Source organism: Carassius carassius, chromosome 45 (assembly GCF_963082965.1).
Source record: "Carassius carassius chromosome 45, fCarCar2.1, whole genome shotgun sequence".
Lineage (NCBI taxonomy): Eukaryota > Metazoa > Chordata > Actinopteri > Cypriniformes > Cyprinidae > Carassius > Carassius carassius.
In genome coordinates this window covers 11,999,280-12,013,926 of record NC_081799.1, presented here as the reverse complement: position 1 = coordinate 12,013,926, position 14,647 = coordinate 11,999,280, and the positions used below count along the sequence as shown (strand labels likewise).

Sequence of the window (14,647 nt, the reverse complement as noted above, 5' to 3'; positions counted from 1 at the left end):
GCAAGACTGTTATCACTTCTGGGGATGGGGACTTCAGACAGATAACCATCTAGCTGTTGAGCAGTTGAGCTTGTCATCTGCCTGACATTTGAGAAATATTTGAGAGAGTGTATTTAAATAGGGGCAGGGCATAAATAATTTGTTTTATCAAATTAAAGCAGAAATCTAGCAGAAAATCTAGCAGAAATATGGCTACAATCTGATATTATGTATGTATATGTATATATATATATATGTGTGTGTGTGTGTGTATATATATATATATATATATATATATATATATATATATATATATAGGCTACTGTAAATAAAATGTCACATATATAGTAGCCTAAGAACTAGAACAATAGCCAATGTATTATTATTTGAGGCACTTTCTTGCAGAATTTCACTGAAAATATCAGACAACGAGGGTGAATGCCAAGAGACGAGTCTTTTTTCCGCGCTCTGATCTGTCTCCTGCGCTTGGCGCTTCTCCGTCTCCACGCGGGTTCTCCGCATCCAGCGCGGCCTGGATCATTTCTCGTGCGCGCTGCCTTATTTCCGCATCCAAGTAATGATCTTTATAACGCGGATCAAGCACATTCGCGATGAAGTGCAGAGGATCCGAAAAGATCTCAGTGAGACGTGTGCTAACAGACTCTATAAGACTGTACCTTTCTTTGTTCTCACTTCGTGGTCCGTCTCAATCTCTTTGTTAGGAGACGCTTTAGTGCTGCGAATAAAGGAATAAGAAGAGAGAGAATGTTCTCACTGGTGTGAAGTGAATGTCGCGGGGAGCTCGTGGTCTGCGCTATGCAGGTGCACGTTCAGGTCGCGGTTTCTGTTTGCGTCATCATCACAACATTTCGGCCGTGTTGTTTCGGTGATAAAAGTCTTTCGGCCAAAAACCGAAAATGCTCTTTTGGGCCATTTTCGGCCGAAAATCTTCGGTGGCCGAATATTCGGTGCATCCCTATTAAACATAGGAGCCTGAGAAAATAACCATTTAAGAAGAAAGTTTTTGATGGCAATTAGAGGCTTTTGCATCTGAAATCTTCATATATATATATATATATATATATATATATATATATATATAAAATACAATACTACTTAATGCAAGATGCACCGAATATATATATATATATATATATTATATCACACATATATATATATATATATATATATATATATATATATATATATATATATATATACACATATATATGTGTGATATATATATATATATATATATATATATATATATATATATATATATATACACATATATATGTGTGATATATATATATATATATATATATATATATATATATATATATATACACATATATATGTGTGATATATATATATATATATATATATATATATATATATATATATATATATATATATATATATATATATATATATATATATATATATATATATATATATATATATATATATATACTATACATTTTTTTTTAAGGTAATTAAAAAAATTACTTTAAAATTTGTGCATGGCTTTGAACATCAATCATCTTTTAAGGACACCGTATCATAATGACTGTAATAAAACAAGTGAATGTAAATACACCAGTGTGGGTTCTTTAATGTTATTATAGGCCAGGATTAAAATGCAAGAGTATGTGACAGAGCTGCTGTATTCACTATCGTCTGTGTGCACTTTGAAATGTTTCAGTCTCTTCACATCTAAGGCTGTGCAATTGTTGTTTATCCTGTTTTTTATTATTAATCCCATCAGATTGTTTGTGACAGTTCATCCAGGACAATCGGATGAAGACCATGTTTTAGCACAGCAGATATTCAGGATAACCAAGGAGTTCCCTTGCCCTGCTGTGTCAGAAGATCCCTTACAGATGCACAAGACAGATGCGATATATATATATATATATATATATATATATAGTTATTCTGCTTCATTATGAGTAATGACAACTTCCAAACACCAGTGACATGCTGCATTCATGCAGGGAAGAGAATAGCACACATGGATGTAGGGGAAACCCACAGCAATGCACCCTCCGGAATGACTGGCAGCAAGTCTGTTTTTCCCAGGCTGAACATCTCGGCAGTGCCCCATCTGACGCACTCGGATGACATGGATGCCCACTCCAGCGGGAATGACTCGGCCGAGAGGGAGAGCGAAGGACACGTGGGACGGGAAGCATCCACCTGCAGCCCCCACAATGGAAAGGGTTCAACCACAGAGACTACGGAAAGCAAGAGGTATGTGATCTGTTTAAACAACTGAAATCTGTTTAACATGACTTTTATGCAGTAGGTAGATTGTGAAACCAATATTATAAGTTGTCTTTCCAGTGTTTTCAGTGTTTATATGTACCGTTTGTATGAAAATGTATACACTGTTGTTTAAAAGTTTGAATCAAGCAATTGATTCTTTTATTTAACACATTAAATTGGTTTCTGTTTTAAATAAATGCTATTCTTTTTAAACTGTCAATTCATCAAAAAATCCTGTAAACAATTTATGGTTAAGGCCCTAATCAGCATCTTAGAATGATTTCTGTAAGGTCGTGTGTGTCTTTGAAGACTGCAGTAATGATAATTCAGCTTTGGATCATTGGAATAAATGATATTTTAAAGCATATTAAAATAGAAAAGGTAATTTTAAAGTGTAATATATCCCAGTATTGCTGTTTTTGATCAAATAAATGCAGCCCTGGTGAAGAAACTTTGAAAAAAATCCTGCCAACCTCAAACTTTTGAACAGTGGGTGTACATATGTACAGATAAAATATCTTGAATGCCATTACAGAGTAATTTTGGATACAAATGTGTACATAAGTGTAAACTTATGTTACTGGTCTTAGAACCACTTAAGTTGCCAAAGAGATAAAAAACAATGTGTACCTCACGCATTGTATTTAATAAACCAATTGTAGGAGTTTGGTTAAGCTTGGTACGGTACGTTTTGTTCCCGGAAAAACCTTTTCTTTTAAAACTGGTTGTGCCGTTGGCATGATGATGCTTCACTTGGGGCAGATTAAAATTACATGGTACATGCAGTACTTTTTAATAACAAGACTGGTATTTGGTCGGGTTCATTTTGAGATTATCTCATAATAACTGTGCCAGCTCCAAAATGATATATTTTTAGAAATGTTCTTTGCTCAAATCAAATGATTTAATTTTAAAATGTGAAATCCTATACTGTAATAATGTGATTGTAATAGAAGTAGTGGTGACTAATTTCACCCATTTAAATGTCTCTCCTCAGCTCAAACGGAAACAGTCCCTCTCCTCCTAGCAGCTCGGTTTCGTTCAGTCTTTTGAGTGGCAGCTCGGAGCAGGACCAGCCAACATCCCAAGCATCCAGCGGAGACCAGCCGGCTCGACTGGAGACCCAGAGAGAGCTGCTGAAGGCCCTGCGTGAGCTAAAGGTCCGCGTGCCGTCAGAATGGCGCAGGAAGGGGCGATCAAGCACCCTAGCCTCCTTGCAATATGCACTTAACTGTGTCAAACAAGTCCGAGGTGAGTAGAAAAACGAAACCCAAATTGCATCTCTTTGTACCAGCATGTGTGTGCCAATGACAGGGTGTGTTGTGTTTTTTTGTAGCTAATCAGGAGTACTACCATCAGTGGAGCGTGGAAGAGAGTCATGGGTGTTGTTTGGACCTGTCGTCCTTTACCATCGAAGAGCTAGACAACATTACATCAGAGTACACCCTTCAAAACACGGTATGACTGGACAGGTATCCTCAGGTTGTGAGCCTTCAGAAGAATCTAAGGCATTAATTCGTACTTGTTTCTATCTTAGGACACGTTCGCTGTGGCAGTGTCGTTCCTCTCTGGTAAAGTGGTGTACATCTCATCCCAGGCGGCCCCTCTGCTGCACTGTAAACCCGAGAGGCTGCAGGGAGCAGTTTTTTCGGAGCTGCTCGCACCTCAGGACATCAGCACATTTTACAGCAGCACTGCTCCATGTCACCTGCCGCCGTGGTCCTCCTGCGCAGGCACTAGTATGTGAAGTTTTTTGACTGTTTGAATAGAGCGACAAAGATAAAGAACCTTTTGTAAATCAGTTACAGATAGCTTTGTTTGCCATAAACAGTTATAAAGCTGCCATGCACATGTCCTTAGGTATTTATATTGGCACACTTCAAGCAATTTTGATGGGAGTGTATTATTGAGCCATAGTGTTTTATGGATATAGAACTGACATTTTTAATGTATTTTATTGGTGCAATATGTCATTTTATATCATTATTGGTACCAGATAGTAGCAGAAAAGAATTCCAAATACTGCCCCCTTACTTAAAATAATAAAATAAACATTAATTGAGAAAAAGTAAGAAAAACAAACAAACAAAAACTAAAATTTTACCTTGTAAATACTAAAATAACACAAAAAATGAAATTAGGCAAACAAAAAACTAATAAAAAATACAAAAATGGAAATGAAAGATTTAGGCTAATTCAAAATATTAATAAAAACATAAGGTATACTAAAGATTGTAAAATAACAGCTGCTGACAGAAATAGTAGTAGCTCATAAATTAAATACTGTCCGTTTAAGCATCAATAATTAAAAAAAAGAAGCATGTTCTGATTGACTGTGATCTTTTTTCTTGATACAACATTTAGCTTTTAGTGACTACTGAAAATTTTTTTTTTTAAGTATTTTCAGTATTTTTTGTTTTTTTTTAAGTTAACCCAAATGTATGCTGGGAAAATGAGTATTTATTAAAGCCTCATTTGTGTCCAGCCTCACATGTGGAATGTGCCGAGGAAAAGTCGATGTTTTGTCGGATCAGCAGAGGTAGGGACAGCGATGGAGAAGTGAAGTATCATCCCTTCCGTCTCACACCTTATCAGCTGACCCTGAGGGACTCCGACACATCCCAACCTGAGCCCTGCTGCCTCCTCATCGCTGAGAGAGTTCACTCCGGCTACGAGGGTAAAACAAGACAGCCTCTATGTCAAATGCTTTACCATTATGTTATATAAACATGTTATATAAATGTGCATTGTGAGCACAAGACATCTTACACAAATATGGAAGAAATCTTACCAACCCCAAATGTCTGATTGGTAGTTTACTTATTGTGTGTTAGAAATCTGAAGCTGTCTCACTGTTATGAAAGCATAATCTTAACACTTAAATGTTGACAAGAAACTGGTCTGTTTCACTGTTTCATCTAATAAGAATAGATTATAATTGCTTTAAATATTCTTAATTCGTCTCTTTAATTATTGAAAGTAATTTTTGCGTCTCTGTAACTACTTGTCAAATGTGCATATAATTGGAAAAATCACCCTTATGTAAGTGTAATATTGATACTTAATTAAGCACACTTTGCACACTGTTCTTGTATTCTGTGTCTGTTCTCATGTTTCCGTATTTTTTTTCCAACAGCACCTCGCATCCCAGCAGACAAGAGAATTTTTACCACCAGTCACTCCCCAAACTGTCTGTTCCAAGAAATTGATGAAAGGTTTGCATTTTTGCCTAGAGCTGTCTCACATTTGACTGTCAATGTCTCTTTTGAACAGTTGCATAAACCTCCTTTGCTCTCATTTGCAGGGCAGTGCCATTATTAGGTCACTTGCCTCAGGACTTGGTTGGGAAGCCAGTGCTTATTTACCTGCATCCAGAAGACAGACTCCTTATGGTGGCCATCCACAAAAAAAGTGAGTGGCTTGTTCTGAATACAGGCAAGATTCAATGGTGAATATTTGCACAGAAGAATCAATTGATGTAGTTTCCGTCTTTCTTTCATCAGTTCTCCAGTTTGCAGGGCAGCCGTTCGACCACTCGCCCCTGCGCATGCGTGCACGAAGTGGGGAGTACTTGACCCTCGACACCAGCTGGTCATCCTTTATCAACCCCTGGAGCAGGAAGGTGGCTTTCATAGTGGGACGCCACAAAGTTAGAACGTAAGTGGCTACACTTCATATAGCAATCGAAGAAGCACAAAAGTGGCAGCCACTTTCATGACGTACTCATGAGCTAAAATGGATGTCTGCTTTTAAGTGATCGGATTCGGATTATATTAAGGATTTGGATTCACGGATTTGATCGTGTTTTGGATCCGCAAGAAAAAAATATGTAATTGTTTATTTCATTTTTTCATTGTTCACAGCAAAATCAACTAGGCTAACTAAGAAAGTTCAAACATGATTAAAGACAACTGAACAGCCAGTAAAGAATAAGAACAATTACACAAATTACAAGAATTTATAAATACAACAACAAAGTTAAAAATAAAATAAGATCGGTAGTATTCAAGCTCAGAAATGTAACAGTTAAGTGTAAAATAATACTACATAGAGTTTACTGTATAAATAAAATATAGATTAATCTTTGTCAAAGCTGTATTTTGTGGTTTGCTTAGCATTGATGACAACAGCAGGTATCTACAGGATGCTGTCATTTTAAGACCTGACGCACGGATCTGATATAATGATGCACATCCGATTTCTTTCTCAGCGGTTTCATTCACTTAAGACATAACTGACTGCGTTAACCAGAATTATTATCAAGATGGGTATTTTGCCATAATTTTATGTGTACGTGTCTGTTCAAACACAAGGAGATTCAAAGGAAACGTTCACTCTATTATGGGTAATTTTGCTATTAATCAACAGATCACATGCGTGCTGAACCGTATGGATAATGATCAACTACGATCCATTCAGCCTCTAAAGTGGTCCCACAAAACATGTCTACCATCCCTTCCTTTCTGTAGGAGTCCACTGAATGAGGATGTGTTCACTGCCCTGGAGGGCGGGGATGTGAGAACCATGTCCCCAGATGTGCCACAGCTGAATGAGCTGATCCACAGGGTCCTGGTGCAGCCCGTTCATGCCAGCAGCTCACAGGGGTACGGTAGCCTAGGCAGCAGTGGCTCGAATGAGCACCAGCAAAGCGCCACTTCCTCGTCTGAGAGCAACGGACATGCTTCTGAGGACCAGATCAAGCCCAGGAAACCAGTGAGGAGTTTATAACTTTTTTTCAAACCAGATGTACACATAACCGTATTTAACATTACATGATATAATAAACAACAGCATACACTAACGTGCAATGTGTCAACCTTTTTTTTATTTTTTCTCATTTCTTTCTAGATGACATTTGAGCAGATTTGTCAAGACATGCAAATGGTAAAGGCCAATGGACAGCAGGTCTTCATTGATTCTCGAAAACGGCTGCCAGCTCTCAAACAGAGTAGCTTAGGTAAGCATGTTTATATGTCAATAATAATTACCTGACTTTATCTATTTAGCTTGGGGTCACATTCATGTTATCACATTTTAAGTGACATGATTCCTGTCATATATTAGAAGCACTGGCAAATACAGCAGACACCGCAGAGGCCTCTGCTAGAGAAGGTCTGGCAAGTTTAGCGCTGTCCAGTCCACCCAGGAAAGAGCTGCCCATTGTCTACTCATACCAGCAGATCAACTGTCTGGACAGCATCATTCGGTGAGTCTCTTCATCTGTGTGTCTGACTGTACCAGTTAAAAAAGGAGTTTTGTGTGCTTTTATCTTTATTTGTCCCATTCTAGTAGCTTGATTAACTCCTTCAGGTCTGTTTGATGAGGGTTGTAGCTAAACTCTGCAGGACAGAAGCTGTGCTTTCACTGTGGCGTCAAAAGCGAGCATTCTAGTGCATTTTTTTTCCCCTTCTCTTTCTAAATAAGTTGACGCTAACATATGAAGTCTTATTAGTGTTTTTTTATTGATTTATATGTGTATGCTTTAGGACTTAAATGAATGAAAGTTATTTTGTGCATTTCTATAATTACAAATAAACCGAGCAGCTGTGACTAAAGTATGTGTGTTTTTCTTTTTATGTAAAATAATTATACGTCTTAGCTGGATTTAGTGCCACTGATACTTCTGACACAAATTAATAACTGTCACTGTAACATTTTTTGTTATAAATCATTCGTAAAATATGGATGCTGGACTCTTTAAGTCTTTTTGCAACGACTAAACATCGTTGATTCAGTCAAGTTTGTTTTCTTCAGAAAGGTGTGTTAAGGGCGGGATTTTACAGTAGCACTTGCACGACCGTGGAAAAGCAGCTAGTAGGTCCCCAGGAACTGGGTTGAAGATCTCCGATTTATAGTTTGTATGTAAGGTACATGTATTGGATATGTGGTCTCATTCTTTCACTTTGTTTTTCAGATATCTGGAGAGCTTTAATGTCCCTGGTACAGTGAAGAGGAAGTGTGGCTCATCATCCTGTACAACATCTTCTACCTCTGATGATGATAAACAAAGGGAAGGAGTTAGAACAACTGAAGGTCAGTAAAAGATTGCTAAAGGATAATGGGATATTAGCCCAAACACATCATACAAGTATTCATAAAGGTCAGAGAGAAAGAAGCATACTTGTACAACCAACCACTATTGGTATTCTTTCAGTATCAGCTAATAACTGTGTATGTTCTGTATTTAAATGTATAGAATTAAAGTTTACTGTTCCATTTAGATATAGCAGAGACTCTTGTGGTGACCGAGGGTTCAAAGGTTGTCCCTGCAGCACCAGCGCACCCTCTAACCCCTTTGGCTCTGCACTGTAAGGCTGAAAGTGTTGCCTCGGCCACCTCCCAGTGTAGTTTTAGCAGCACCATTGTTCACGTTGGTGACAAGAAGCCACCTGAATCAGGTCTGAAAACTTTTTCCAGGCTTATCTTGTCATTGACCTATATACATGATTTGCAGAATATTCAACGATAGACTTTGAAATCTCAAAGCAACCAATCTACTCTGTTTGATCTACATCCAGACATTGTTATGATGGAGGAGCCGCCAACCACCCCAACCCCTTCCATCTCCATCACTTCTCCCATGCCTGTGAATCCCCAGCAGGCCATGTCCCCCTCTGCTGCTGTTCTTGAGAAAGAAAAGGAGAAGGAGAGAAGAAATGGAGGTAATGTCGGAAAGGGCCTCACGAAGGCAGTGTTATCTGCACATACCCAGCAAGAAGAACAAGCCTTCCTCAACCGTTTCAGAGACATTAGCAATCTCCAGATGGTTCAAACCAGTGGGCCTCCACAGCGCAGGCACACGTCTATACCTGGTGCAAAAGGTAAAAACTTTTTATATTTTCTCATAGTTCAAATTTGTCCGTCGGAGTTATTTTACTGTGACATTTAATATTCGGCTTGTGCCATCTAGGAGTGAACTGCTCCCAGAACTATCCTCCTGTGGGAAACAGCAGCACTCGTCGGCATGGTAGAGGTGGGAAAAGACGGAAACACCAAGTAAATACCAACACAACGGACAGTTCCTCCCCCTCTGGACTTAATCCCTATAGAGGATCCAATCCTATAGCAGTAAGACCCAACCTCCCCTCATTCCAGCAGTCTTCCACTTCTTGGCCACCATCTGCGGCATCCCAGACCAGTGGTACTCCCGTGATGACCTCCTTTCCCCCAGGCTACATGCCTATGTTCCCCATTTCATCACCCTTCTCAATGCCCCAGATGGGAACAGATCCTTCCTTGCAAGCAGGAGTCCCTAGATTCCCCATGCAAGGCTTTTCTTCAGTGATGCCACCAGTCATGACCTACATGTTGCCAAACTATATGTTTCCACAACTCGGTTATCCAGGACCACAGTTGAACCCAGCCAACTCGCAGCTCGGTGGGCAACTGCTTGCCCAAATGAACCCCTTAGGTCAGTTCCCTTCCTCTGCTGTTGGTTTACCATCGTTCAATCCGACAATGGGACCGTTCAATCCACTGGACTCCCAAATGAATCCTGCCATGCCTGCAATGATTCCCCAGCAGTTCTACAACCCTAATCCCCTGTACGCTGTCCCCAACTCTCAATCAATGCCTGCAGGAAACATCAATACTGTCCCACATGGACAGTCTCGCTCCAGCACACCCCAGTCTACCGGGCAACAGGATGGAGAGGGAGAAGGGGCGGGATCTCCCCTTTTTCAATCCCGATGCTCCTCCCCACTCAATCTTTTACAACTTGAGGAAACGCAAAGCAACAGAACAGACACTATACAACAGACTCCACCCCCAGGCGCTGCAGGAACGCTAGGGGGCGGGACTGTGGTTCAAATTTCCAGCAATCGCAGCAACAGTAAAGATGGCCAACTCAATGACAGTGTAAGTATTAAGAACCTTTTAAAACTTATTTGTTTTCCATTCTCTTGCTGCTTTGCTAACTTTGAGTTAACATCCTTTAGCCTGAAATCAATGAGTCCAACCAGGATGCCATGTCAACCTCCAGTGACATGCTGGACTTACTGCTGCAAGAGGACTCCCGCTCGGGCACTGGCTCTGCCGCCTCAGGCTCTGGATCATCAGGATCAGGGTCAGGGTCATTTGGATCTGGTTCGAATGGGTGTAGCACATCTGGAAGTGGCACTAGTGAGTAATTTACTATTAGTAATTTGCTTTATTCTTAAAATCATTCATAAAATCAAGTGTTGATTCTGAAACATAAATGGAGAAATTCAGAAGAATTGTACTGATAGCCTTTTCCATGCATTTTTTTTTTCCTTTGGATTTTTTGATCTCAGGGAGCAGCAATACTAGCAAGTACTTTGGAAGCATTGACTCATCAGAGAATGATCACAATCAAAAACCAGCATCTAAAGATCTGGGAGGGGAACAGTTCATGAAGTTTGTCCTGCAGGACCCCATCTGGCTCCTCATGGCAAACACGGATGACAAAGTCATGATGACATACCAGATTCCTATCAAGTAATGCCATTTTACCCGATTTCTTAGGAGCTAATCTCATACTAGCTTAAACTAAATTAATATCGACTTTGTTTTGAATACAAATCTATCCAAACAAACTTAGTTCTAAGTGTTTAATTTCAAGTGTTTTTTAATTTGAATTTCCTGTTATGATCTTTCTGGTTATATACAAATAGCAAAAGCCATGCCCAAAGATCTTGATTAGTTGGTACTGGTGTGTTTAATTATGATCAAACTAATTCTGAGTTATGAGAAATTATGAGTTTGGATATCATAATTACAATGGTATTTTGGTGTGTGTGTGTATGTGTGTGTGTGTGTGTGTGCGCGCGCAGAGACCGAGAATCAGTACTGAAAGAAGACAGGGATGCCCTCAAAGCTGTTCAGAAGCATCAACCTCACTTCACTGAAGAGCAGAAGAAAGAGTTAACGCAGGTCCACTCTTGGTTTCAAACCGGCTGCTTACCAAAGGCCATCAATGTTACAGTAAGTAGATCTTAACTAAAAAGACCCAATGGCACTTTTAGCAAGTAGGTACCAACATTTCACTTCTTTCTAGGTCTGCCCATATTCTGTTGTAGTTCTCACTGCACGTGTCTTTTAAAAATTTGGTAATAACCCAGAATGCTTTGCAAAAAATGATATCAACTCTAAATATATAACCTACTGAACAATATTAATAAAAAGTTTAACAGAGTTCAAAAGACTATTTTACTCAATGCTTTTATGCAGCTTGGAGTATTGTTAGCTTAGCAACATGCTAACACTCAGTAGTGCTATTTTATATATCCTACATGCAAATTATAAGTTATTTCTTTTCTTCGCAGTCTTGCACAGGATGTGAGTCTCCCCCAGATTCCTCGATTCCTATTCCATTCGATTTGGACTTTCATGACATGGATCTCAGCATGGTTTTGAGAGAAGAGGCAAAACAGCAACATCAGTTTATCGCTGCTGAAACAGCCTTTCCCTTGAGCCCACCGTCATCTGATAATGAGCAGAGAGACAATCAAGCCAGCGCAAGCACATTAGAAGTGGGCCACGGAGGAGGTGGAAGTGACATCATGATTGAAAGTGAAGCAGGACTGTTCCTGCCTCATAAAACCTTGGGACCAAGTTGAAAGTGTGGAACGTTTCTAATCAGTATCAATGGCTCATTTTGACATAATTCTTTGAAATTATGAATAATTTGTAGCTTTCTAAACCAGGCATCTGAATAATAAAAGAAGGGAATAAAAAAAAAATGTCCTTCATCTTCGTAGCTTAAAGGAGCACCTTTTGCACATGGTGGATGTTGTTGTTGTTGTTGTTGCACTATGTTCTGCATCCAAGTTATTCATGAATCTGCATGCCATTATCTATCTCATGGACTGTTTCATAATTATTCATGACACCGTGTGACCTTTCCCTGTTACAGATTTATAGAATTATTAACAGCTGGACAGGGCATTTATTGTTTAACTTCACAAAGGTTAGAAGTTAGATGTGGTCTGACACTTTTTTTTTTTTTTTAAAGACAACCTTTCCAGTATGGGTTTCCAGTCTGTGTCCGTTTTTGAAACCGTTCCACCCAACCCCCAGAAATTGTGGATGGGAAAAATAGGTTCCAGTCTGACCCTAAAAGTTTGATGGTCTGTAACCAGGAACCCTGTTATGGGGAGTTGTTGACGTCTTTGACGATCTCATTGAGTAATGTAATAATGTTGGTTTGCTGTCAGTTGATTTTTGTTTCTCCTTGCCAAGATTTGCCACAAAATATTTTGGTTGAAAAGAAGTATGATAGGCCAGTAACATTTTCTGGACAAATTGCCGAAACACTGCAAGTCATTGTCCGATTGTACATGTTTGTGTATTTTTGTGTTACTGTAAATGCTACTAACCTCAGTACTCAAGGGGGCGAGTTAACTTCAAATGTTCATTTTATATGTTGTGTTTTTGAATCGCTGCCTTAAGACATGCAATATGCAATTAAGATTTCCTGCTCAAAGCATTTATGTTGACATTGCACTAATGTTGAGTATATTTCATTTTCAATCCATGGTGCCAGCATCACAAACCCCATTCTTTTTCTATTAGTGTTAAAACATTTATATATTTGTTTATATCCATATAACTGGATATGGCTTTAAAAAAAAAAAGAATGTATTTTGATGTGTGCAGTATTGAATCACTGCACATATTTTAAGGAGCTTACTGTTAAATCCATAAAATGGAAATAATTGGATGTCAGAGAATTTTACTTCTTGTTCATTTGCCCTTATTTTCAAGAGCGACACAATTATATCTTAAAGCCATCCAGATTAGCTTGACATTCCTTTTGTTTCATTGTATTGTCCATTGAAGCTCAAGGATACTATTTTAGGATCTAAAGTATTTTTTAGTATCACAACAAATGCAGGACTGCATTATTTACAAACCCAGTTTAGGGTTTAAAAAACAAGATGAGTACTTCCCTTTTCCCTTCTGCCCTCAGATTTATTTGCGAGGGTTTTTCTAAAGCTTTTCTGTGAAAGCAGACAGGCCCAATCAGTTTACATGCAGTACTGTTCTGTTTAAAACTTCTGTTGAATGTTAAGGAATTTTGAATTGATTTTGTACATTTGCAAGTCTTTTTTACATAAACATGCTTTTAAAATTTAATTTTTTTTTTTTTTTTTTTTGCTTTGAACCTAAATAAATATGTTTTTAGTAATTTGTTTTGGCAACCTGTGAGTTTTTTTTTTTTATGAAGTTGACTGATTTAATCTTCATAGCCACTAGAGGGTGTAGAAACATATCTGGGAACAATCACGATTGTCTTCACATTGCTTGGATTATATTCACCCCAAACAAATATTTCCAAGACTTTGCCTCCTTTTTAATTGTCCAAAGGCAACCTGTTTTCACAACCCAAGTTGCTGATACAAATGTGTGTATTTGTGTTTGTGCGAGGTGACATAAGGAGAAAGAGGGAGCATTCCACTTTCTCTGCCGACTTTCCTAAGCTTGAATCTGTGGTTTCCCTCAGCTCAGGAATGCAGTACAGACTGTCTCATGACTCCCGTTTCCATATTTCAAACTGTCCAGAGTAACAAAACCGTCAGGTTTCTGTAAACTCTTCTAGTTAATCTCTGAGTATTTACAAAGGTCTTTGAAAAACCTGAGATATAGAAAAGAGAGGCGAGGAGCTGTTTGTTGTTGGCGTTGTGTGATCGAGGGTTTCTTATTCAAACCATAATGAGATAGGAGATGACTATAGCGACAAGTTTCATCCCAACAAACTGTTTGTGTAATGAGTGATGGCAGTTCTGCATTGCAGTCATATTTTTTCATCAGCATTTTAAACACTTTGGGAGTTTTAAATTTGACTTGGTTTATTACAATTTTAATAACTTTTGAATAAAGTAACATAGTTCTTTAAAAAATGGTTCACCAATTAAAAACCAAACTTTCTTCCACTGAGGCTAAAATGAGATATTTTGAAGAATGGTCATGTTCTGTTCAATACATTGAAAGTGAACGATGACTAAAAAGTACCTTTAAAGTCACACACATGCACACACACACACACACGTTTGTTTTTGTGAAAAGTGGGGACATCCCATAGGCGTAATGGTTTTTATACTGTACAAACTGTATATTCTATGGCCCTACACCAACCCTACACCTAACCCTCACAAGAAACTTTGTGCATTTTTACTTTCTCAAAAAAACTCATTCTGTATGATTTATAAGCGTTTTGAAAAATGAGGAAATGGGTTATGTCCTCATAAGTCACCCTCTCCTTGTAATACCTGTGTCATACCCATGTCATTATACAGAGTTGTGTCCTGATATGTCACAAAAACAAGAGAGCGCGCACACACACACATACATACACACACAAAACTTACATCTATGTAAATTCCAGTATTTTCCCACTTCAAGACCTCCATGGATAAATGATTCATCATCGGGTCTCTAA

The 14,647-nt window shown here is 38.5% G+C and overlaps 1 protein-coding gene across 2 annotated transcripts; it reads left to right on the top strand.

Annotated features, from left to right (window-relative positions):
* The first annotated feature begins 1,919 nt into the window (after positions 1–1,919).
* per1a (period circadian clock 1a) lies at positions 1,920–13,341 on the top strand. 2 transcript variants are annotated; one of them, XM_059539658.1, is made up of 19 exons: positions 1,920–2,232; positions 3,245–3,498; positions 3,584–3,705; positions 3,785–3,986; positions 4,733–4,924; positions 5,384–5,462; positions 5,552–5,658; positions 5,751–5,904; positions 6,717–6,960; positions 7,096–7,204; positions 7,312–7,453; positions 8,162–8,280; positions 8,475–8,645; positions 8,766–9,068; positions 9,158–10,104; positions 10,185–10,368; positions 10,521–10,704; positions 11,040–11,190; positions 11,532–13,341. In XM_059539658.1, the coding sequence occupies exons 1-19, from the start codon at positions 1,928–1,930 to the stop codon at positions 11,823–11,825; spliced, it is 4,263 nt and encodes a 1,420-aa protein (XP_059395641.1). In that variant the 5' UTR covers positions 1,920–1,927; the 3' UTR covers positions 11,826–13,341. The 2 variants fall into 2 exon arrangements, with proteins under 2 accessions (XP_059395641.1, XP_059395640.1); XM_059539657.1 differs by having other exon boundaries at positions 8,469–8,645.
* Positions 13,342–14,647: the final 1,306 nt, after the last annotated feature.